Below are 25,083 nucleotides of genomic sequence, written 5' to 3'. Positions count from 1 at the left end.
TACGGCCTGTTCCTGCTCCACGCACCAAGCCAGGGGTGCGCATCGTCAGCCCGGTCCGGCCCGTTGCTGCTCCACGCACCAAGCCAGGGGTGCGCATCGTCATCCCGGTCCGTCCCGTTCCTGCTCCACGCACCAAGCTAGGGGTGCGCATCGTCAGCCCGGTCCGGCCCGTTCCTGCTCCACGCACCAAGCTAGGGGTACGCATCGTCAGCCCGGTCCGGCCCGTTGCTGCTCCACGCACCAAGCCAGGGGTGCGCATCGTCAGCCCGGTCCGGCCCGTTCCTGCTCCACGCACCAAGCCAGGGGTGCGCATCGTCAGCCCGGTCCGGCCCGTTCCTGCTCCACGCACCAAGCCAGGGGTGCGCATCGTCAGCCCGGTCCGGCCCGTTGCTGCTCCACGCACCAAGCCAGGGGTGCGCGTCGTCAGTCCGGCACAACCCATACCTGGGTCACCGGTGCCTGGTCAGGTACCGGTCAGCTGCTCCACACCGGAGCTTAAGCAATCCGCTCCTACGATGTCCAGTCCAGCTCCAGCCAGCGGGGCCAGACCGGACCAGGGGCGTTACGGGGGGATTATTGGAGGGTGGTGGGCAAGCCCGGAGCCGGAACCGCCTCCGAGGAGGAATGCCCACCCAGCCCTCCCCTGTTTGGTTTATGTTGAGGCGCGGTCGCAGTCCGCGCCTTTAGGGGGGGGTACTGTCACACCCTGGCTCTGGGGACTCTATATGTTGAGCCAGGGTGTGTAGATTCTATGTGTGTTTGTTCTATGTTCACAGTCTGGGATTGTATTTCTATGTTGGCCAGAGTGGTTCCCAATCAGAGGCAACGAGTGTCAGCTGTTGCTGGTTGTCTCTGATTGGGAGCCATATTTAGACAGGCTGTGTTCCCACAGGTGTTGTGGGATCTTGTTCCTTTTGGTTTGTTTCCGTGTTGGTTGTTTAACCTAGGACGTCACGTTATTCGTTTATTGTTTTGTTCGTGTTATCACTTTGGAAAATAAAGTATGTTTGCCACCAACGCTGCGCCTTGGTCTACTCCGTTCAACGATCGTGACAGTAACAAAGAGGGAGACAACGTGGAGATAAAGAAATAACAAACATATGTATTAAATAAAGTAAACTAATGGTGTCAGTAGTGTAAGTGAGTGGATGCGTGCATAGATGGTGATAATAATGGGTGTTGAGAGGTGCCAAAACAAATTAACATAAAGAAGCCCCAAAATGCCACAACCCAAAATAACAGTGTGTCTGCATGGAGAGAGTCTCTTCAGTGTATGGGGGAAAGGTGTATTTATCCCCGGGACACACCCGAGCCCAGGTGTGTCCCATTTCACTGACGACCCTCCCGGCTCCGCCCACAGACATCCTATTAAGGAGCACCTGTGTAATGATCATGCTGTTTAATCAGCTTCTTGATATGCCACACCTGTCAGGTGGATGGATTATCTTGCAAAGGAGAAACACTAACTAACAGGGATGTAAACAAATTTGTGCAGATTGCAGAGGTCTTGAAAAAGAAGGGTCAACACTGCAAATATTGACTCTGGGTCAACACTGCAAATATTGACTCTTTCCATAAACTTAATGTAATTGTCAATAAAAAACTTTGACACTGTAATTATACTTCAGCATACCATAGTAACATCTGACAAAAATATCTCATAACACTGAAGCAGCGAACTTTGTGAAGACCAATACTTGTGTCATTCTCAAAACCTTTGACCACAACTGTAGAATGCAGGCAGTGAGCTTGAAGATGAAGTCCTGTGTGTAGCTCCAACATGCGCTTATCGTTACACATTCTGCATTTATTCCTTGTTATTTTTTATTTTTTATTATTCTCTGCGCTGTTGGAAACCCCCTGTAACTAAGCATTTCACTGTTACTCTACACCTGTTGTTTACGAAGCATGTGACCAAATACAATTTGATTTGATTTGATTTGAACAGCCTCAATTCGTTGGGGCATGGACACGTACAAGGTGTCGAAAGCGTTCCACAGGGATGCTGGCCCATGTTGACTCCAATGATTCCCACAGTTGTGTCAAGTTGGCTGGATGTCCTTTGGGTGGTGGACCATTCTTGATACACACTGGAAACTTTTGACGTGAAAAACCCAACAGCGTTGCAGTTCTTGACACAAACTGGTGCGCCTGGCACCTACTACCATACCCCGTTCAAAGTTACTTAAATCTTTTGTCTTGCCCATTCACCCTCTGAATGGCACACATACACAATCCATATCTCAGTTGTCTCAAGGATTAAAATTCCTTCTTTAACCTGTCTCCCCCCCCTTCATGTACACTGATTGAAATTGATTTAATAAGTGACATCAATAAGGGATCATTGCTTTCACCTGGTCAGTCTGCAGTATGTCATGGAAAAAGCAAGTGTTCTTAATGTTTTGTAGACTCAGTGAAAAAACGATAACATTACCTAGCACCAATCCTATGTAATTAAAGTAGAATACTGAAAAATACAAACCCCACCTCCCCTCAATGAATATAATTCAATCATTAATTCATCCATTCAATCATTACAATATAATTGCAGTAGCATTCACTTTTTACACTATAATACAGTCCATTTTTACAGACATGTACTGTGTGTCATTAGTCTGATGTACAATAACTTACTGGCAGCCAGTTGATTACAGGAAGATTTACCGTAAAATGACTACAACAGCATTATTGGTATCGTAAAAAAATTACAGTAATTGTATTGACTCCCGAGTGGCGCAGTGGTCTAAGGCACTGCATCGCAGTGCTAGCTGTGCCACTAGAGATCCTGGTTCGAGTCCAGGCTCTGTCGCAGCTGGCCGTGACCGGGATATCCATGGGCGGCGCACAATTGGTCCAAGGTAGGGGAGGGTTTGGCCGGCAGGGATGTGGGTTTGTTTCCCACGGGGGGCCAGTATGAAAAAAAAAAAAAAAAAAAAAACAAACAAAGAAACATGTATGCATTCACTAACTGTAAGTCGCTCTGGATAAGAGCGTCTGCTAAATGACTAAAATGTAAATGTATTGGATATTGGGAAATACGCTATGGGAACATACTGAACCTTTTCTTAAGGTAACTTACAGGCAACTTGCTGCCAGCAAGTTACCGTAAAAACAACAGGACATTTTTATAGTGTACAGGAAATAGCTAGTAATTAACATCAAATTGAGCAGAAATACAGTGTAGACATTGTTAATGTTTTAAATGTCTATTGTAGCTGGAAATGGCTGATTTTTTATGGAATATCTACATAGGCGTACAGAGGCCCATTATCAGCAACCATCAGTCCTGTGTTTCAATGGCACGTTGTGTTTGCTAATCCAAGTTTATCATTTTAAAAGGCTAATTGATAATTTGAAAACCCTTTTGCAATTGTGTTAGCATAGCTGAAAACTGTTATGCTGATTAAAGAAGCAATAAAACTGGCCTTCTTGAGACTAGTTTAGTATCTGGAGCATCAGCAATTGTGGGTTCGATTACAGGCTCAAAATGGCCATAAACAAATAACTTTCTTCTGAAACTAGTCAGTCTATTCTTGTTCTGAGAAATGAAGGCTATTCTATGCGAGAAATTGCCAAGAAACTGAAGATCTCATACAACGCTGTGTACTACTCCCTTCACAGAACAGCGCAAATTGGCTCTATCCAGAATAGAAAGAGGAGTGGGAGGCCCTGATGCACAACTGAGCAAGAGGACAAATACATTTTTACAGTTGGCAATTTCTCGCATGGAATAGCCTTCATTTCTCAGAACAAGAATAGACTGACTAGTTTCAGAAGAAAGTTATTTGTTTCTGGCCATTTTGAGCCTGTAATCGAACCCACAATTGCTGATGCTCCAGATACTCAACTAGTCTCAAGAAGGCCAGTTTTATTGCTTCTTTAATCAGCACAACAGTTTTCAGCTGTGCTAACATCATTGCAAAAGGGTACTCAGTGCTTTGTTGAAGCACCTTTGGCAGCGATTACAGCCTCAAGTCTTCTTGAGTATGACGCTACAAGCTTGGCACACCTGTTTTTGGGGAGTTTCTCCCATTCTTCTCTGCAGATCCTCTCAAACTCTGTCAGGTTGAATGGGGAGCGTTGCTGCACAGCTATTTTCAGGTATCTCCAGAGATATTAGATCGGGTTTAAGTCCGGGCTCTGGCTGGGCCACTCAAGGACATTCAGAGACTTGTCCCGAAGCCACTCCTGCGTTGTCTTGGCGTTTAGGGTTGTTGTCCTGTTGGAAGGTGAACCCTCGCCCCAGTCTGAGGTCCTGAGCGCTCTGGAGCAGGTTTTCATTAAGGATCTCTCTGTACTTTGCTCCGTTCATCTTTGCCTCGATCCTGACTAGACTCCCAGTACCTGCCTCTGAAAAATATCCCCACAGCATGATGATGCCCCCACCATGCTTCACCGTAGGGATGGTGCCAGGTTTCCTCCAGACGTGACGCTTGGCATTCAGTCCAAAGAGTTCAATCTTGGTTTCATCAGACCAGAGAATCTTGTTTCTCATGGTCTGAGAGTCTTTAGATGCCTTTTGGCAAACTCAAAGTGAGCTTTCATGTGCCTTTTACTGAGGAGTGGCTTCCGTCTGGCCACTCCACCATAAAGGCCTGATTGGTGGAGTGCTGCAGAGATGGTTGTCGTTATGGAAGGTTCTCCCATCTCCACAGAGGAACACTAGAGCTGTGTCAGAGTGACCATCGGGTTCTTGGTCACCTCCCTGACCAAGGCCCTTCTCCCCTGATTGCTCAGTTTGGCCGGGCGGCCAGCTCTAGGAAGAGTCTTGGTGGTTCCAAACTTCTTCCATTTAAGAATGAGGGTGGCCACTGTGTTCATGGGGACCTTCAATGCTGCAGAAATTTTTCTCTGAGCTCTACGGGCAATTCCTTCAACCTCATGGCTTGGTTTTTGCTCTGACATGCACTGTCAACTGTGGGACCTTATATAGACAGGTGTGTGCCTTTCCAAATCATGTCCAATCAATTGAATTTACCACAGGTGGACTCCAATCAAGTTGTAGAAACATCTCAAGGATGATCAATGGAAACAGGATGCACCTGAGCTCAATTTCGAGTCTCATAGCAAAGGGTCTGAATACTTATGTAAATAAGGAATTTCCGTTTTTTATTTTCCATACATTTGCAAAAATATATCAAAACCTGTTTTCACTTCATCATTATGGGGTATTGTGTGTTGATTGCTGAGGATTTGTATTTATTTAATCAATTTTAGAATAAGGTTGTAACGTAGCAAAATGTGGAAAAAGTTTAGGGGTCTGAATACTTTCCAAAGGCACTGTATAGAAAATTGATTTGATGCTAAGTTGGTAGAGCATGGAGCTTGCAATGCCAGGGTTGTGAGTTCATTTCCCACGGGGGGCCAGTATGAAAATGTATGCACTCACTAACTGTAAGTTGCTCTGGATAAGAGCGTCTGCTAAATGACTGAAATGTAAAATGGAAATGGAAAGACATGAGTCGTAGAAGTGACTTGTAAAGTACATAATAAAGAAATTCCATTGCCATTCCTAGAACAGAATAATAATTTACAACATTGACTGGCCTGAACATTGTAACAAACGACTCTGTTTAGTCGCAACACTGTACTGTAGATCCCTGTAGATCCCTCACCACCCTGAACTGTACTAAAGGAGTGCAGATTCCTCTCTCAGTCAGAAGTAAAGGGTTATTAAAGGCTGTGCAGAACTGTTATAATGATATTGTACTGTAGCTAAGTGGAGGCCTTGACACAGATGTACAGTTAGCACAGAAACTTGTGTAACTGAAGAGTTCCCTCTGAGTTAGGGGTCAAAGGTCATAATAATTATAGCCACCCACCGTCAAGTAATTAGAGGGCGCACACACTCCTGTGGAGTCTGGACACACTCTCACCTCCATCACACGTCTGACACACACACGCATACACACAGACACACCCCTCTGTTCCATCTCCACCCATCCCTCCTCATCCCTCCCTCGCATAACCCATTGCCTGCATTTAGCGGTCACAGGGTTCACTGGAAACTGGTTTTCTTGAAGTTGCATAAGTGTGCACATGCACATGCACATGCGCATGCGCGCAAGTGCAGGTCAGAAGGGGGTTAGTGGGTAATTGGAAGAACTGTCAATTCTGAGTTGTAAATCACACACAGGTGATCACAGGAGGCGGGAGGAGACAGTGTCAAAAGTTAGGGTCGTCTTCTGCTTTTGGAACAGCTAACCATAAATACAGTGTTACATCAGGAATCAAACAGCACCTAAACCTTGGGGTCAGTGCAGGGGCTTTTTAGTGGAGAAACATGTGAGGTACAGTATCTCTATTAGAGACTTCTAATCTAGGGAGACATGGGGTTTGTCTTCACTAACACACATATAAGCACACATGTATGGAAGCACGGCAGCACAGACACACCCACTCTATTGAGTGTGCTGTAGGGACAGAGGGGAACATTCTGTTTTACAAGCGTGTATAAGAATGACGTTTGTAGCGCTGACTCATACTCATACGTGTCATACGTGTCAATACAGGGGTATTTCTAGATTAAACTTCCAAAGCCCAAGGGATGTTGGGGGGTCAGATTACAACATGTGAGGTATGCTATGGGGGAGAGAGGTGGTGGTGGTGGGTGTGAATAGGCCATTGGATGAAGGTTGGCCTAATCCTTTTATTTTAATGCCAGCAAAGTTCAGTCCCCTGCCCTCCTCACCCCCTCTGACATGCACATGAAAGGGAGTAGGGACCCAAGCACACGGGCCAGGAAAAAGGGCAGCTTTAAAGCCGGGGAATGCATCCGGAGGTTTCCGCACACTGATCCTCAAAGCATCCAGACGATTGTTGATAAAAGAGAGACTGGTGGCTGAGAAAGCTGAGGTGTGTTGGTGTGTGTGTATTAGGACAGTTGGACAGGGACCAGTGGGGCAAGGGTATGCTGTGGGCGTTCGTTCATGTGAGGACACAAGTCTTTGAAGATCAGACAGGGGGTTTCTGGGGATCTGTTCAGAACACAGCAGAGGCCAGGTGCTTAGAATACACCCCACTGAGTACAGAGACATCACTGTCATTGAGCGTTCAAGCAACGTTGGATCAACACGAATTTCCATCACTGCTTGGCTGCTCTTCTGAGACTCTGGCCAGTCCCTGTCTTCCTCTATCCCTATCCCTCCACCTCTTTCTGACAGGTGTCTTCCGCTCTCGTCTACCTGCATCCATCTTTCCCTCTCGAAGCCTAGTGTCCACATCAGAATCAACTCCTCAACTCGACCAGTCTGATGTAATATATTACGTAACTGGGCTGGGGATTTGGTGTCCAGACACATTTTTCCAAGGCCTGTAATTTTGCGGTATTTGGACTATTTGGAAATAAAGATCTCAAAACCCCTTCAGTAAATTACATGTTTATCTCTTAAAGAAATAATCCAATCAACATTTTGGGGGGGTATTTTCTCATTAGTCCACTGTTGATAGAGTTCCAAAATGTTTTGCATGTCAGCAATCAAGTTTCCAAGATATAGGACTTTCAAAAAGCAAATTGTCACTTGCCACATCATCATGATGATGCATTTTGCATCATATGATGCATTTTGCATCATCATGATTATGTGGCAAGTGACAATTTGCTTTTTGAAAGATAGCTTTTGAGTGGATTATGTATTTAATAATATAGTCCTAAACTTTCGATTTAGGACCTAAAGTGTCCAGCCCTGTAAGAATTGCTTCTGTTGCCTTTAACTTTTCTGAAAACTATGAGAAATATTAGTTGTATCTCCTTATTTTGATAAAGCTTTGATTGCCAAAGTGATAACTAATCCAGTTTGTACTCAACAATTGCAAAGATAAATATCATTAGTCTAACATATTTGTAATGACATAATATAACACATATTGTCATATTATTATCTCTTCCCTAAAGTAACATCATATGCTGGGTCCCACACCACATTAGGTAGGGGGTGACTCACACCTGCTTCTCATTGTAACAGTGTAACAACACCAGTATGTGTGTCAGACAAGCGATAGCTGGGAGATTTATCAGGATTTCTGTGCAGGGAGGTAACATGTTATACCACCCGGGTCAAGAGTGCAAAACAAGAAAAAAATACAGTTGATGGCTGTTTTGACTGGGATTGGTAAGAGAGCCAGATAGTATAAACTGTGACCTCATCAGAGAGGGCCATAAACCAGCCAAAATATTTCACCCAGCAGCCCCATCCCCACCCTCTCAACTGGACCCAATCAAAACAAAAGCAAACGCACCATCGCCAAGGAAACCAGAGAGGACCTGGGCGTGTTGGCTGCACCTGTGCTACGGGCAACGTGCCCCATTAGAAATAACAACCCCAGAGTGGAAAGAGTGTAGACAGGCAAGAGTGGCTGTCAAAATACAAGCGCACAGATGCTCAGTGTCTCAGTGTCTCAGTGTCTCAGTGTCTCAGTGTCTCAGTGTCTCAGTGTATCACTATGAGTTCAACAGGGTATTCTAGTGCCTTGGAATTCAACAATGTTGCCAATCAGTGGATGTTCTTAATAAGTGCATACGCTTGGATGGGGTAACCAATCTTGAATGACGAGAAACATTTAATTAGCTCCCCAGTCCCCAAGTAAATGCCTTGGCTTTAGCTTAGCTGGCTAATACAGTCTTATGATGTGCAAGAGACTGGGGTTTGGGCCCAGGCGGTCACATAAACCTGCACTGGGCCCTTGTCAGAAGCCCTGTCATCTCTTGCACATTCTGTCCTCTCAAAGGGCTCAAAGTGTCTGGGACAGTAGATCACTCATGTTTATTGCAGGTTGCTAGAGCCTAGGAATGCTCGACTCTTCAAACATGACTCCAAAGCATCCACAGCATAGCAATTTCAAGGTCGAACTTTAGAGTTTGCGTTTCCAAAAGAACATGCTGTTTCACAAGCAGTTGTAATACCCCATTAAACCATATACATTTTACTACAGCCTCTGCTGTAGAGCCTATGTTGTTTTGCATTGCATAAACTAATTGTGTTGCTTTCATGTGCAAACTTCAAAGAAACAACCTGTCAATCATTTAAGAGGCGCTGTTGGTTTGAATTCTTTAATGTGCTGTCCACTTAATTATTTGGACCTTTTGAGTTGATGTGAACTAGAATGCCCTGATTTGGTTTAGTAAATTAGAAGCCTTGTAAAGTTTTTGGGCCAATCACATATAGGCTGGGGTTTTGCTGTTGCACTGGACTCTCGAGCAGCATCACTTGATAGGGTAATGCTGCTCAAGACGTGAGGAGAACAGAGACCGACACTATGTCGTCAAAGTAAAAAATGTTAAATCTGAAGAGATTACGAATTGCATTCAGCAAAGAGACTGTTGCTTCATTTTACTTACCTATTAAAAGTCTAGAGAAAGTCTAGTTAAAGGGGCAGTGCAGTTAAAAATGTGATTTTCTAGTTTTCCAGCAGAAGAGAACCTCCCCCGACAGTTTTTTCTTCTTCTTCTCATTAAGACCAGTATGTAGGGGATTTAGTTTCAGGGATTTATTTTACGCCTGCTATGTTAGGTAAGGTGGGATGGAACATTTGGCCCACATAATGACGTCACAATTTGATCTGATTATAATAGACCAATGACTGTTCATCTGGATAAGGGGGTGGGCTCTAGACCATCCTACAATCAGACTGAGCATTTCAAGGGACAAAGGAGGCTCAGGGAAATAAATTATGAAAAACATTTGGAGTTATTTTCCTTAAATAAAAAGACACAGTATTTATTAGACATACAGTACACTGATGATATAAAAATGCAATTACAAAGACTGCATTGGGGCTTTAAACATCTATCTATCGAATTTGTCTGAATTCGCCTGCTGCTGTGTGGAGAATTTAGCCATCGTAGCCTAGGTTGTCAGATCAGGAGCTGCTTTATTTCGAGCAAACCAAGGACTTTTTCCAAGGACTTTTTGTTGTGACACTGGACTTCTCTTATGTTGCATGCAGGGCATTTTCCGCAATGAATTATAGATAGGCATCAGCCTTGGAATGATTGTTTCAGGGAGTTTGCTACGTGAGTAACATTGGGTTTCCCATTCATTTGCTGAATAATTCGTCATACCTTTATTGAGCCCCAACGTGCACCAACATTAGCTTGCAAGCTTGCTAGGTCGAACATTGTCATTGACTTCGTTTTAAGAGTGCACTCAAATACCCGGGGGTTTTGTTTTATTTATACAATGAACAAAAATATAACTCAATATGCAATAATTTCAAAGAGTTACAGTTCATATATGGAAATCAGTCAATTTAAATAAATAAATTAGGCCCTAATCTATGGATTTCACATGACTGGGAATACAGATATGCATCTGTTGGTTACAGATACCTTTAAAAAAAGGTAGGGGCATGGATCAGAAAACCAGTCAGTATCTGGTGTGACCACCATTTGCCTCATGCAGCGCAGCACATCTTCTTTGCATAGAGTTGATCAGGCTGTTGTTTGTGGCCTGTGGAATGTTGTCCCACTCCTCTTCAATGGCTGTGCGAAGTTGCTGGATATTGGTGAGAACTGGAACACGCTGTCGTACACGCCACCACGGGGCACTCTGTTCACAACGTTGACATCAGCAAACCGCTCGCCCACACGACCCCATAAACGCTGTCTGCCATCTGCCCGGTACAGTTGAAAACAGGATTCATCCATGAAGAGCACACTTCTCCAGCATGCCAGTGGCCATCAAAGTTGAGCATTTGCCCACTGAAGTTGGTTACTTACGACTCCGAACTGCAGTCAGGTCAAGACCCTGGTGAGGACGACGAGCACGCAGATGAGCTTCCCTGAGACGGTTTCTGACAGTTTGTGCAGAAATTCTTCGGTTGTGCAAACCCACAGTTTCATCAACTGTCCGGGTGGCTGGTTTCAGACAATCCCACAGGTGAAGAAGCCGTTTGTAGAGGTCCTGGGCTGGCGTGGTTACACATTGTCTGCGGTTGTGAGGCTGGTTAGATGTACTGCCAAATTCTCTAAAAGGATGTTGGAGGCGGCTTATGGAGAGACATTAACATTACATTATCTGACAACAGCTCTGGTGGACATTCCTGTTGTCAGCATGCCAATTGCATGCTCACTCAAAACTTAAGACATCTGTGGCATTGTGTTGTGTTTAAAAACTACACATATTAAAGGGGCCTTTTATTGTCCCCAGCACAAGGTGCACCTGTGTAATGATTATGCTGTTTAATCAGCTTCTTGATATGCCACACTTGTCAGGTGGATGGATTATCTTGGCAAAGGAGAAATGCTCACTAACAGGGATGTAAACAAATGTGTGCACAACATTTGAGAGAAATATACTTTTTGTGCATATGGAACATTTCTGGGATCTTTTATTTCAGCTCATGAAACATAGGACCAACACTTTACCAACACGTTGCGTTTATATTTTTGTTCAGTGTATATTGTGATTGATTGTGTGGTATTTGTGTAACTTATCTTTTTCTTAATCTAATAATACATTCTAGTCAAATCGAATGTACAATGCATTCGGAAAGTATTCAAACCCCTTGACCTTTTCCACATTTATAGCCTTATTTACATAAGTATTCAGACCCTTTGCTATGAGACTCGAAATTCAGCTCAGGTGCATCATGTTTCTATTGATCATCCTTGAAATGTTTCTACAAATTGATTGGAGTCCACCTGTGGTAAATGAAATTGATTGGACATGATTTGGAAAGGCACACACCTGTTTATATAAGGTTGCACAGTTGACAATGCATTAATTGTCCGTAGAGCTCCAAGACAGGATTGTGTCGAAGCACAGATATGGGGAAGGGTACCAAAAAAATTCTGCAGCATTGAAGGTTCCCAAGAACACAGTGGCCTCCATCATTCTTAAATGGAAGTAGTTTGGAACCACAAAGACTCTTCCTAGAGCTGGCCGCCCGGCCAAACTAAGCAATCGGGGGAGAAGGGCCTTGGTCAGGGAGGTGACCAAGAACCCGATGGTCACTCTGACAGAGCTCCAGAGTTCCTCTGTGGAGATGGGAGGACCTTCCAGAAGGACAACCATCTCTGCAGCACTACACCAATCAGGCCTTTATGGTAGAGTGGCCAGACGGAAGCCACTCCTTAGTAAAAGGCACATGACAGCCCACTTGGAGTTTGCCAAAAGGCACCAAAAGGACTCAGACCATGAGAAACAATATTCTCTGGTCTGAAAAAAACAAGATTGAACTCTTTGGCCTGAATGCCAAGTGTCACGTCTGGAGGAAACCTGGCACCGTCCCTACGGTGAAGCTGTAGGGAGGTTTTTCAGCGCCAGGGACTGGGAGAATGGTCAGGATCGAGAGAAAGATGAATGGAGCAAAGTAAAGAGAGATCCTTGATGAAAACCTGCTCCGGAGTGCTCAGGACCTCAGACTGGGGTGAATGTTTACCTTCCAACAGGACAACGACCCTAAGCACACAGCCAAGACAACGCAGGAGTGGCTTCGGGACAAGTCTCTGAATGTCCTTGAGTGGCCCAGCCAGAGCCTGGACTTGAACCCGATCGATCATCTCTTGAGAGACCTGAAAATAGCTGTGCCATGACGCTCCCCATCCAACCTGACAGAGCTTGAAAGGATCTGCAGAGAAGAATGGGAGAAACTCCCCAAATACAGGTGTGCCAAGCTTGTAGCGCCATACCCAAGAATACTCGAGGATGTAATCGCTGCCAAAGGTGCTTCAACAAAGTACTGAGTAAAGGGTCTGAATACTTATGTAAATGTGATATTTCAGGTTTTATTTGTAATACATTTGCTAAAATTTCTAACAACCAGTTTTTGCTTTGTCATTATGCGGTATTGTGTGTAGATTGATGAGGGGAAAAAACAATTAAATTCATTTTAGAATAAGGCTGTCACGTAACAAAATGTGGAAAAAGTCAAGGGGTCTGAATACTTTCCAAATGCACTGTATTTGTGCTATTTGCTCCATCACTCCTGTGCGCTTTGTTGACTATGAACTTGCTCGTTTACCCGACCGTGGGACAGAAAATGTTTGTTCCCACACTAGCGACTCTGACTCTCTATCGGTTACACTCAGTGTATAAAGGCTTAGATTACTTTTTCCAGAATGTTATCCAATGAAATAAGAATAAATGCAGTATGACTCAATGAAATAACCACTCTTGGCCTCCCATCCTATTCTAACCGCCTCTCGCCGGCTTTGTATTCATGTTACCTGATGAAATTGCTGTACAATATGATCTTGTTGCCATCTGATGCACATTCAAATATCATACAAAATCCACACTGCAAAGCTCTCCCTGTCCTCTGCCATGCCCTGATTGTATAACTGCTGTGAATGTACACCCTGGCCCGTCTACTGTTGCTAGCCCATATTCTGACTTCTGCTTTGATTTCTGCTTCACTGATTTCTGCTCTCGTAAAAGCCTGGATTTTCTGAACATTAACACTAGAAGTTTATTACCTAAAGTTGATCAATTGAAAGTGTGGGTTCACATCTCCAATCCAGATGTATTGGTCTTTACTGAGACATGGTTAAGAAAGAGTGTTCAGAACACTGATGTGAACCTTTCTGGTTATAACCTTTTTCGGCAAGACTCCCGAATGGCGCAGCGGTCTAAGGCACTGCATCTCAGTGCTAGAGGTGTCACTACAGACCCTGGTTTGATTCCAGGTTGTAACACAATCCGGCCGTGATTGGGAGTCCCATAAGTTGGCGCACAATTGGCCCAGCGTCGTCCGGGTTTGCCCGGGGTAGACCATCATTGTCAATAAGAATTTGTTCTTAACTGACTTGCCTAGTTAAAAATACATATCTTCCAATTGTGGTGGATTGGCAATCTTTACCAAGGAACACATTCTATTATGGAAGACAAGCATTGTAATTTTGAATTCTGTAAAGTGAGTGTGGAAGAGGTGAAAGAATGATTGTTGTCTATCAACAATGACAAGCCACTGGGGTCTGACAACTTGGATGGAAAATTACTGAGGATAATAGCGGACGATATTGCCACTCCTATTTTCCATATCTTCAATTTAAGCCTACTAGAAAGTGTGTGCCCTCAGGCCTGGAGGGAAGTAAAAGTCATTCTGCTAAGAATAGTGTGGCTCAGTTGGGAAAGCATGGCGCTTGCAACGTACGAAAATGTATGCATGCCCTGCTGTAAGACGCTCTGGATAAGAGCATCTGCTAAATTATTAAAATGTAAAAACAAATTAAGCCCCCTTTACTGACTCAAATAGCCGACCAATCAGCCTGTTACCAACCCTTAGTAAACTTTTGAAAACAACTGTGTTTGACCAGACACAATGCTATTTTAGTAAACAAATTGATAACAGACTTTCAGCACGCTTATAGAGAAGGACATTCAACAAGCACAGCACTTACAAAAATCTCTGATGATTGGCTGAGAGAAATTGATGATAAAAAGATTGTGGGGGCTGTTTTGTTAGACTTCAGTGCAGCTTTTGACATTATCAATCATAGTCTGCTGCTGGAAAAACGTATGTATTGTGGCTTTACACCCTCTGCTATATTGTGGATAAAGAGTTAACTGTCTAACAGAACACAGAGGGTGCTCTTTAATGGAAGCCTCTCGAACATAATCCAGGTAGAATCAGGAATTCCCCAGGGCAGCTGTCTAGGCCCCTTACTTTTTTCAATCTTTACTAGCGACATGCCACTGGCTTTGAGTAAAGCCAGTGTGTCTATGTATACGGATGACTCAACACTATACACGTCAGCTACTACAGCGAATGAAATCACTGCTACACTTAACAAATAAATGCATTCAGTTTCAGAATGGGTGGCAAGAAATAAGTTAGTCCTAAATATTTTTTACAAAATAAAAGCATTGTATTTGGGACAAATCATTCACTAAACCCTAAACCTCAACTAAATCTTGTAATGAATAATGTGGAAATTGAGCAAGTTGAGGTGACTAAACTGCTTGGAATAACCCTGGATTGTAAACTGTCATGGTCAAAACATATTGATACAACAGTAGCTAAGATGGGGAGAAGTCTGTCCATAATAAAGCTTTGCTCTGCCTTCTTACCAACACAATCAACAAGGCAGGTCCTACAGGCCCTAGTTTTGTTGCACCTGGTCGTGTGGTCAGGTGCCAAAAAGAGGGACTTAGGAAAATTACAATTGGCTAAGAACAGGGCAGCATGACTGGCCATTAAATGTACACGGGGAGCTAAATTAATGTCAATCTCTCATGGCCCAAAGTGGAGGAGATATTGACTTCATCACTACTTGTTTTTGTAAGAAGTGTTGACAAGCTGAATGCATCGAGCTGTCTGTTTAAACTACTAGCACACAGCTCGGACACCCATGCATACCCCACAAGACATGCCACCAGAGGTGTCTTCACAATCGCCAAGTCCAGAACAGACTATGGGAGTTGAACAGTACTACATAGAGCCATGACTACGTGGAACTCTATTCCACATCAGGTAACTGATGCAAGGTGTAGAATCAGATTAAAAAAACAGAAGAAATAAACATCTTATAGAACAGCGGGGACTGTGAAGAGACACACACACACACAGGTACAGACATACACATACGCACACACATGCTAGCACTCACACTCTAAACACACACGTACATTGTAATATTGTTGTATTGTGGTATTATACATTTTGTATTGTAGATATGTAGTGGTGTAATAATGTTATATATACTGTTTTGTTTTATGTGTAATGTAAGTGCCTTAATGTGTTTGGACACCAGGAAGAGTAGCTGCTGCCTTAAATACATAAATACAAATACTCTAAGTCTGAATTTGTCTTGCTAGGTGACCTAAATTGGGACATGCTTAAACCACCTGACCAAGTCTTAAAACAATGGGACTCCCTAAATCTCTCTAAGATTATTACCAATCCCACAAAGTATCACTCCAAACACACAGAAAATGCTACTCTCCTTGATGAAATCCTCACAAATAACCCTGATAGGTATCAGTCTGGTATTTTCTGTCAGTCAATATGTTTAAGATTTTAGATTTTTCAAAGTAGCTACCCTTTGCCTTGATGACAGCTTTGCACACTTTTGGCATTCTCTCAACCATCTTCACCTGGAATGCTTTTCCAACAGTCTTGAAGAAGTTCCCACATATGCTGAGCACTTGTTGGCTGCTTTTCCTTCACTCTGCAGTCCAACTCATCCCAAACCATCTCAATTGGGTTGAGGTCAGATGATTGTGGAGGCCAGGTCATCTGATGCAGCACTCCATCACTCTCCTTCTTGGTCAAATAACCCTTACACAGCCTGGAGGTGGGTTTTGGGTCATTGTCCTGTTGAAAAACAAATGATAGTCCCACTAAGCGCAAACCAGATGGGATGGCGTATCGATGCAGAATGCTGTGGTAGCCATGCTGGTTAACTGTGCCTTGAATTAGAAATAAATCACTGACAGTGTCACCAGCAAAGCACCCCCACACCATCACACCTCCTCCTCCATGCTTCATGGTGGGAACCACACATGTGGAGATCATCCACTCACCTACTCTGCGTCTCACAAAGACACGGCGGTTGGAACCAAAAATCTCACATTTGGACTCATCAGACCAAAGGACAGATTTCCACCGGTCTAATATCTATTGCTCGTGTTTCTTGGACATCGGATGTCTCTCCATCTTATTGGTGTCCTTTAGTAGTGTTTTCTTTGCAGCAATTCGACCATGAAGGCCTGATTCACGCAGTCTCGTCTGAACAGTTGATGTTGAGATGTGTCTGTTACTTGAACTCTGTGAAGCATTTATTTGGGCTGCAATTTCTGAGGCTGGTAACTCTAATTAACTTATCCTCTGCAGCAAAGGTAAGTCTGGGTCTTCCATTCCTGTGGCGGTCCTTATGAGAGCCAGTTTCATTATAGCGCTTGATGAGTTTTGCAACTGCACTTGAAAAAACGTTCAAAGTTCTTGAAATTTTCTGTATTGACTGTAGTTTCTCTTTGCTTATTTGACCTGTTCTAGCCATAATATGGACTTGGTATTTTACCAAATAGGGCTATCTTCTGTATACCAACCCTACCTTGTCACAACACAACTGATTGGCTCAAACGCATTAAGAAGGAAATAAATTTCACAAATTAACTTTTAACAAGGCACACCTGTTAATTAAAATGCATTCCAGGTGACTACCTCATGAAGCTGGTTGAGAGAATGCCAAGAGTGTGCAAAGCTGTCATCAAGGCAAAGGGTGGCTACTTTGAAGAATCTCAAATATAAAATATATTTTGATTTGTTTAACACTTTTTTGGTTACTACATGATTCAATATGTGTTATTTCATAGTTTTGATGTCTTCACTATTATTCTACAATGTAGAAAATAGTAAAAATAAAGAAAAACCCTGGAATGAGTCGGTGTGTCCAAACTTTTGACTGGTACTGTATATCTTTTTTAAATGTATTCCGTGTGTGGTTGTTTCATTGAGTCATACTGCATTTATTCTTATTTCATTGGAGAACATTCTGGAAAAAGTAATCTAAGCCTTTATATACTTATTGAACAAAACATTAAAAACACCTTCCTAATATTGAGTTGCACCCTCTTTTGCCCTCAGAACAGCCTCAATTCATTGGGGCATGCACTCTGCAAGGTGTCGAAAGCGTTCCACAAGGATGCTGGCCCATGTTGACTCCAGTGCTTCCCACAGTTGTATCAAGTTGGCTGGATGTCCTTTGGGTAGTGAACCATTCTTGATACACACTGGAAACTGTTGAGCGTGAAAAACCCAGCAGTGTTGCAGTTCTTGACAAGCTCAAACTGGTGAGCCTGACACCTACTACCATACCACTTCAAAGGCACAAAAATATTTTTTCTTGCCCATTCACCCTCTGAATGGAACACGTACACAATCCATGTCGTAATTGTCTCAAAGCTTAAAAATCCTTCTTTAACCTGTCTCCTCCCTTTCATCTAGACTGATTGAAGCGGATTTAACAAGTGACATCGATAAGGGATCATAGGTTTCACCTGGATTCACCTGGTCAGTCTGTCATGGAAAGGTGTTCCTAATGTTCTGAGCACTCAGTGTATATATATTAATAATAATAATAAGCCATTTAGCAGACACTTTTATCCAAATCAACTTACAGTCATGCGTGCATACAATTATCATTATTTTTTTTGTGTACGGGTGGTCCCGGGGATCGAACCCACTACCTTGGCGTTACAAGCGCCGTGCTCTACCAGCTGAGCTACAGAGGACCACATCTCTAGCCTCTTGTTTTTCCAATAGCTTATCATACAAGTCCATTTACTGAGATGTCCTTTTCACCATTATTCCCATGCTGATTTATCCGAGCCTTGTGGTGAGAAGGTTACACAGTGAATCACCCTAGTTATTATAACTACTAATAACTCCATCAAGCTCCCTCACCAAACCAACCATTCCTGCTTGTACTACTTTCCCACTAAGCTTCCCACCTCTGTAGAGGTGCGATAAAAATACATAAACAGGCAGAATCACTTCAAAATACAGCTAGACCCCTGACCTTAGAACTCCACAGTGCGTGTTAACCTGGGTCATGTGGGTCAGCATATAGTACCTTTTAGACTAGAGACGTAACACTTAATACTGGTGGAGTCATGCTCCAGTGATTAAAGTACAACAGCATCCAGCCCTACACAACTTGTACACACACACATTTTGAGCAGATGTTCTACTTTGAGACAGGTCCAGGAAGTTGGGCCAAATCTGTGGGCTTCATGGCTCTGCTTCCATTACATAATTGGCCGTGCTCATGTCTCCCTGTCTGGCTGACTAACTCTAACAGACCTGTCAATCTGAGAAGCAGCACCTCAGTGTGAGTGTGAGTGTGAGTGTGAGTGTGAGTGTGAGTGTGTGTGTGTGTGTGTGTCTGTGTGTGTGTGTGTGTGTGTGTGTGTGTGTGAGACTCTCTGGCTGACTCTACCACTACCAGACCTGTCTATCCTCTTAGACCCAGACCTACATCACTCCGCCACCAGAGACCATTACATATTAATTATTCAAGGAAAATATGATGTTTACTTCACACTATGAGTCTGATGATTCATGCTAAACAGGTGTAAAGAGTTTACATTTTAACACTAATAAAGCACTGTGCTTTTAGTATAGTACAGCCTGTCCTACTTTGTCGGTTCTGCAGGGTCGTAGTCCAGAATCCAAGTCATAGAGACCCATAACATCAAAAAGAAGGCACAAAATAACAGAAGAACATTTTCACAATTTTAGCCTTTTTAATAAAGAAAAATGAAGACTCCCGTTGATACATAAAGATACTTTCACAAGAGCAACGTTTTATTATAATCGCTTTATTTAATTTTCATAAGCATTAGACATCAGATATACAAATGGTGTGTTCTGTAGCAAATATACTCTATAGGACAGCAGCAGGATTGGCATCATGTACAAAAATACACATTTTATTTCTTACAGCTCGTAAAACACTATATCAAAGCATCATATGAACATAAATATAGACCTCTACCTGTCGTTGATTGACAGACATGGAAACAGAGCTCAAGCACAACCAAACATCTACTATGACCAGGGGAAAATAACTGTACATATATGACAATATAAACACCAACAACAAGACCATTTAAACATACAAACGATATGCTATAAACAACATTGACCATCCATATAAAACAAGCCCAGACTCTCTTAAAATCCTCTTAAATGTAGGAGAGTCTAAGTCCTATTAAACGTAGGACTCCTCAGCAAATAACATTTGGTCAAAGTCGTCGACGCAAGGGTCACTACACTTCCTGCTCTGCCACTCCCTCTTCCCCTGGACGAGGGCCAGAGCAACCTCCTGACTCCTACCCAGGCACGCGTCTGCATCCACCCGCCCCTGCGAGGAAAAGTAGTCCCTCACTGCCCGCGTGGCAGAGGGAGACAGGCAGATCCGTGGCTCTGAGTTCGGGCCTGCTCCGTTGCGCTGTAGCTCCACGTCAGAGACTCTAAGTCCGCTCTCAGGGAGCTGCTGATCTTTGACCCTGGGCCTGTCCAGGGTGAGGCTGGAGGCTGCGTCTTTCACGCATGAGGGCTCAGAGGCTCTGCGAGGCATGGTGAGGACCTTGCAGCCAGCCTCCATGGCCGGGGTGAGGGAATGAGACTTATGCCTCTGGAGAGTCAGTGTTGAGTCACTCTGTCCATAGAACACACCCTGGGGGGGCTGGCTGACCTCACTTCCTGTTCCAGTGGACTGCTGGGTGACGTCACTTCTGGTGGGTGGTCTGTGGGTGACTTTGCAGGCCTGGTCGTGCAGCAGCCGTAGCTCCCTTATGGTGAGGGGTTTCTCTGTGCCTCTGTAGAAGGGAGACCTACTCCCCTGTAGCTGTAGGATAGCCTGCTGGTAGGATGGAGGGCTGCTGGACCTCCTCTTGGTGGTCACCTCTACACCTTTAACCTCAGGGGATTTTGGGATGCTAACCCCTTCCCCCTCCCCCACTTCCTCCTCCAGGTGTCCGTTGTCGGGTTGCCGTAGCGACAGCCGTTGGTCCCTCTTGAGCCAAGTGTTGGGGTGCAGGCCGTGGTGGGTGGAGGGGGTCCGGGAGGAGTGGGGGGGGTGGCTTTGGCTCCAGTCCACTGTGTCTCTCTTTGGGGGTGAGGCCTGGGGTGAGAGGGGGGAGCGGGGTGAGAGGGGGGAGCGGGGTGAGAGGGGGGAGCGGGGGGAGAGGGGGGAGCGGGGGGAGAGGGGGAAGCGGGGTGAAGGCTCAGCCAAATGGAAGCCGGCGCTGGTCACATAGTCTGTGGAATAATGGGAGAAGGCGGAGTCTAGGGAGCTGAGGGAGGATCCTGTGGGGGAGGTTGCCGGGGATGACAGGCTGGAGCAGCTGGCATCCAATCGTAAAGGAGTGGGCGGGGCGTGCTTCAGCTTCCTCCGCCCGAGAGTTCCAACCCCTCCTCTTTCTCCACCTGTGACTACATTGTCTTTCAGCTGCAGAGCCCTGATCCCCTGCTTCAGAAACACTTCATCCTCCTCTTCCTCCTCCTCTCCTTCCTCTCCCTCCATCGCCGCATCGTAGCTCGTTTTACGTGACGCCAAACGGTGCATATCTGATTGGACAATCAGAGATCCGGGGGTGTGTCCGAGGGCGGGCTCTGAGCTGCGTCGCAACCTCCGAGGGCCATGTGATTGGACAGAGGTGAACTTCCTTGGTCTGGCCAGTGGGGGGAGATGTAGGAGGTCAGCCTCAGGGTCAGGGTCGGGGTCACAGTCACTCAGCGTAATGACAGAGTCTCTACTGCGGCTGTCTGGCATGGCCTTGTCTCTCAGAGGGAGGGACTCCTGGAAGGGCGACTCTGGGTCTTCGTTTAACTCGTTCTCCAGACTGTCGTAGGATGAGTCGTTCATCTGGAAAGATGACACATCTATGGAGGGAGTGAGAAAGGGAATGAGAGAAGGGGGGAGATTGAGTTTGAACAAACCTCCATTTCATTAGATAGACACAGGGTTTGAAAACTAAGCATAAAGTGTTGTCATGGTCCCTAGCATACAGCTGCCATTCATAGAGTTTGGTTTAGGTGGTTTAGGGGAGAAGGAGGGAATTGGCTGGTGTGTTAATGAGTGTCTGAGAGTGTACTAATCACTGAAGTGACTGAGGTCAACATAGTGACCCCAATCAGCAAACCTCACCGAGACACAGGCTTATGGAGAGGCCACGTCTGAGAGAACACTCAACTCGCACACACACACAACCTTTCTTTTTTTTCTTTTTTTTCCAATTTCGTGGTATCCAATTGGTAGTTACAGTCTTGTCCCATCGCTGCAACTCCCGTACGGACACGGGAGAGGCGAAGGTCGAGAGTCGTGCGTCCTCCGAAACACAACCCAACCGAGCCTCACTGCTTCTTGACACAGTGCCCGCTTAACCCGGAAGCCAGCTGCACCAATGTGTCGGAGGAAACACCGTACACCTGGCAACCGAGTCAGCGTGCACTGCGCCCAGCCCGCCACAGGAGTCGCTAGTGCGCGATGGGACAAGAACATCCCTGTCGGCCAAACCCTCCCCTACACTGGACAACGCTGGGCCAATTGTACGCCGCCCCATGGGTCTCCCGGTCGCGGCCGGCTGCGACAGAGCCTGGACTCGAACCAGGATCTCTAGTGGCACAGCTAGCACTGCGATGCAGTGCCTTAGACCACTGCGCCACTCGGGAGACCCTACGCATGACCTTTCTGACCCTTGTGAAGAGCTCTCTTCCTCCCTTTACCAATAGGAGACATCTCTTCTTCCTGTCTTTTCTGTTCCTATCCAACTGTATTTTTATCTGCCACCAAAACAAACAGCATTTGTTTAGAGCACTGTACAACATAATCTGGAATTAGATGTTATTTCTTCAGTAAATAAATGGAGACTTTGTTTACCTGATCCGTGGTCGCTGCTGTTGCTCTTCTGAGGGAATCCACCAAACAGAGAGGTGACATCATCTCCCAGGACCTTCCTGCAGTTCTCAATCAGGAACTGTACCAGCTCACAGACCTGGGAACAGATCATAGAACTTGTTACACACAAGTCAATGACTGGTCCTAGATCAGGGCTCCGACTGCAATTCCAATCATTACAGTTTTTCTCAATTGCTAAAACACTAAACCCTATTGTCTGAACCAAATGCTCAGTTGCCTGAACCCACTGATTGAATCAATCACTCTTTTGGCAAAACCATAAGCACTTTTCACCTGTTTAGACATAACTTGCCAACACATTTTCATTGTGATGCACCCGTGCTGCATAATGGTGAGCACAGGTGACAAAAGTCAAACACAATTAGAGCACAGGTGTCACCACTTGAACACAACAACTCAAAATTGATCACACTTGTGGCTAATGATGTGAGGGAACATATACAGTAAGCCAGTTCAGAGAGCACTGGTTTGTGAGGCCCTACAATGGATAGAAATCTGAGAGGAAGAGTTCGTGTGAGAGGAGGTCGAGGTGGTCGAGGTGGTCAGCGAAGACAAAGAACAGTAATATCTGATGAAATCAGAGCTACTGTGATTGACCATGTTCTTGTCCATGGTATGAGCATGAGGGAGGCTGGACAAAGGGTACAACCAAACATCAGTAGATTCACTGTGTCCACCATAATCCGAAGATTTAGAGAAGAGAACAGGTAATTACCTTTTTTTGACATTATAGTACAGTTTGTGTAAATGTTGACAGCAATTACTGTATGACATACTATATACTGTACCACAGTATACTGTAAGTAAATATATGTTTCAGTACATCACTGTACCAATGTACTGTAGTATTGTAATGGAGGGTTGGTCTAACTGTTTGTAGGCCTAGTATTCCATGTATATTTTTTGTAACTCCATGTTCTCTTTTTGTAGAATTGAAAGACTGCCACATGGGGGTGGGAGGACAGGTATGTTCTCCCCACACCAAGAGACCCTAATTGTTGATATGGTCCGTGAGAACAATGCCATTAAACTGAGCGAAATTCAGCAGAAGATCATTGTATCAACAGTGTCAGCCTCTCTACTGTTGATCGTGTCCTCAAGCGCAACAGACTGCGCATGAAACAGCTATACAGAGTGCCCTTTGATCGCAACTCAGACAGAGTCAAAGAGCAAAGATTCCAGTATGTACAGGTTGGCATATATCCAGACACATTCAATGTTGATTACTCTAAGTAGTGATTTACTGTAGTGGCCTAAATCACTTTTTCCGTATCACTTACAAAACTATATATATTTCTACAGAGGGTTTTTCAACTGGATGCAATGGAAAGACCCCATCAATACATCTACATGGATGAAGCTGGGTTTAATCTCACCAAAAGGAGAAGGAGAGGCCGTAATGTGATTGGCCATCGGGCCATTGTTGGTGTTCCTGGGCAGCGTGGTGGCAATGTCACATTATGTGCTGCCATCAGCAATCATGGGGTTGTCCACCATCATGCCAACCTGGGGCCCTACAACACTCACCAGCTCCTCATTTTCCTCAATCACATGCGAGATGCTTTGTTAGGGCAGCAGGATGAGCATCCCATCTATGTTGTTGTTTGGGACAATGTGAGTTTTCACAGAGCCCTCCAGGTTAGAGAGTGGTACAATATGAACCAAGGTTTTATCAATCTTTGCCTTCCACCGTACTCCCCTTTCCTAAACCCCATTGAGGAATTCTTCTCCTCATGGCGGTGGAAGGTATATGAACGCCAACCTTACACCAGGGTAAATCTCCTGCAAGCCATGGGACTTGCCTGTGGTGACATAGGTGTGGAGGCATGCCAAGCCTGGATACGGCATGCCAGGGGTTTTTTCCTCCGTTGCCTGGCCAGACAAAATGTGGCCTGTGATGTGGATGAAGTCCTGTCGCCTGACCCAGTACGGAGACATGATGCTGTGGCTGAGTAATGCACTTATTTGTATATTTTTGTACTTTATTTTTTACATGGGCTTACTGTACACAAGTGGCAAATGCATAAGATTTCTGTTTGTTTTTACAAGTGCTACATGTAAATGCACAAGATTTCTGTTTTGTCTTTTTATACAAGTGCTAAATGCACAGTTTTTTTTTGTTTTGCAACATGCATTTAGCCTACAGTGAACAATAAACATTTATTTCTCCAGCTTCATGTCCTGAGCATTGTGTTTTCTATTTTTCTACGTAGTGTTTGGTGACTGTTCAGTAGTGTTTTTTATTTTGATTGACTCGGGGCACGATTTGACAACAAAGTTCAATTTTGAACACAGATTGAACTGTTTTGAGGTGAAAGTTTGGTTTAGCAAGAAGAGTCTGAGGTTTTGTGAATGTAGCTTGAAAATTGGGTTTTGTGTTCACAGTTAAGAGAAAAGGAGAGCAGCTTTCAAGAAATGTGTCTTAGCAATCGAGAAAAACTGTAATCCAGAACCTGTTGTCATCAGTGAAGGTGTAAGGGGGCTTTTTCTGGGGTAAGGTAAGCTAGTGTGCGTATTTATTGTGCATACTTTTCTGACAAAAACAACCTACAGTCCAGAGTGTTCCAGACTTCCCAGTGTCCCAGACTTTGTCCTTGTGAGACCGCGACCGACCAGGGGAATGAGTGTGAGTGTGTTTGAGTGAGTGTGTCCGTGTGAGTGTGCGTGTGTTTATGTGTGTGTGTGTGTGTGTCCGTTTGTGTGTGTGTGTGTGT

The 25,083-nt window shown here is 44.5% G+C and overlaps 1 protein-coding gene across 1 annotated transcript in view; it reads right to left on the bottom strand.

Annotated features, from left to right (window-relative positions):
• Positions 1-19,245: 19,245 nt before the first annotated feature.
• LOC311143801 (rho GTPase-activating protein 20-like) overlaps positions 19,246-25,083 on the bottom strand; it is a 36,216-nt gene continuing 30,378 nt past the window's right edge. Inside the window, exons 13-14 of the mRNA XM_084179682.1 lie at positions 22,331-22,445; positions 19,246-21,333 (exon numbers count right to left, since the gene is read on the bottom strand). Coding sequence (XP_084035808.1) covers positions 19,658-21,333; positions 22,331-22,445 — 1,791 coding nt within the window. The 3' untranslated portion in view covers positions 19,246-19,657. The remainder of the gene's footprint in view (positions 21,334-22,330; positions 22,446-25,083) is intronic.

The sequence above is a fragment of the Coregonus lavaretus genome (assembly GCF_964263955.1).
Source record: "Coregonus lavaretus genome assembly, chromosome: 16".
Taxonomy (NCBI): Eukaryota; Metazoa; Chordata; class Actinopteri; order Salmoniformes; family Salmonidae; genus Coregonus; species Coregonus lavaretus.
Note: the sequence above shows the minus strand (reverse complement) of the source record. Positions and strands in the feature narration are given on the sequence as shown.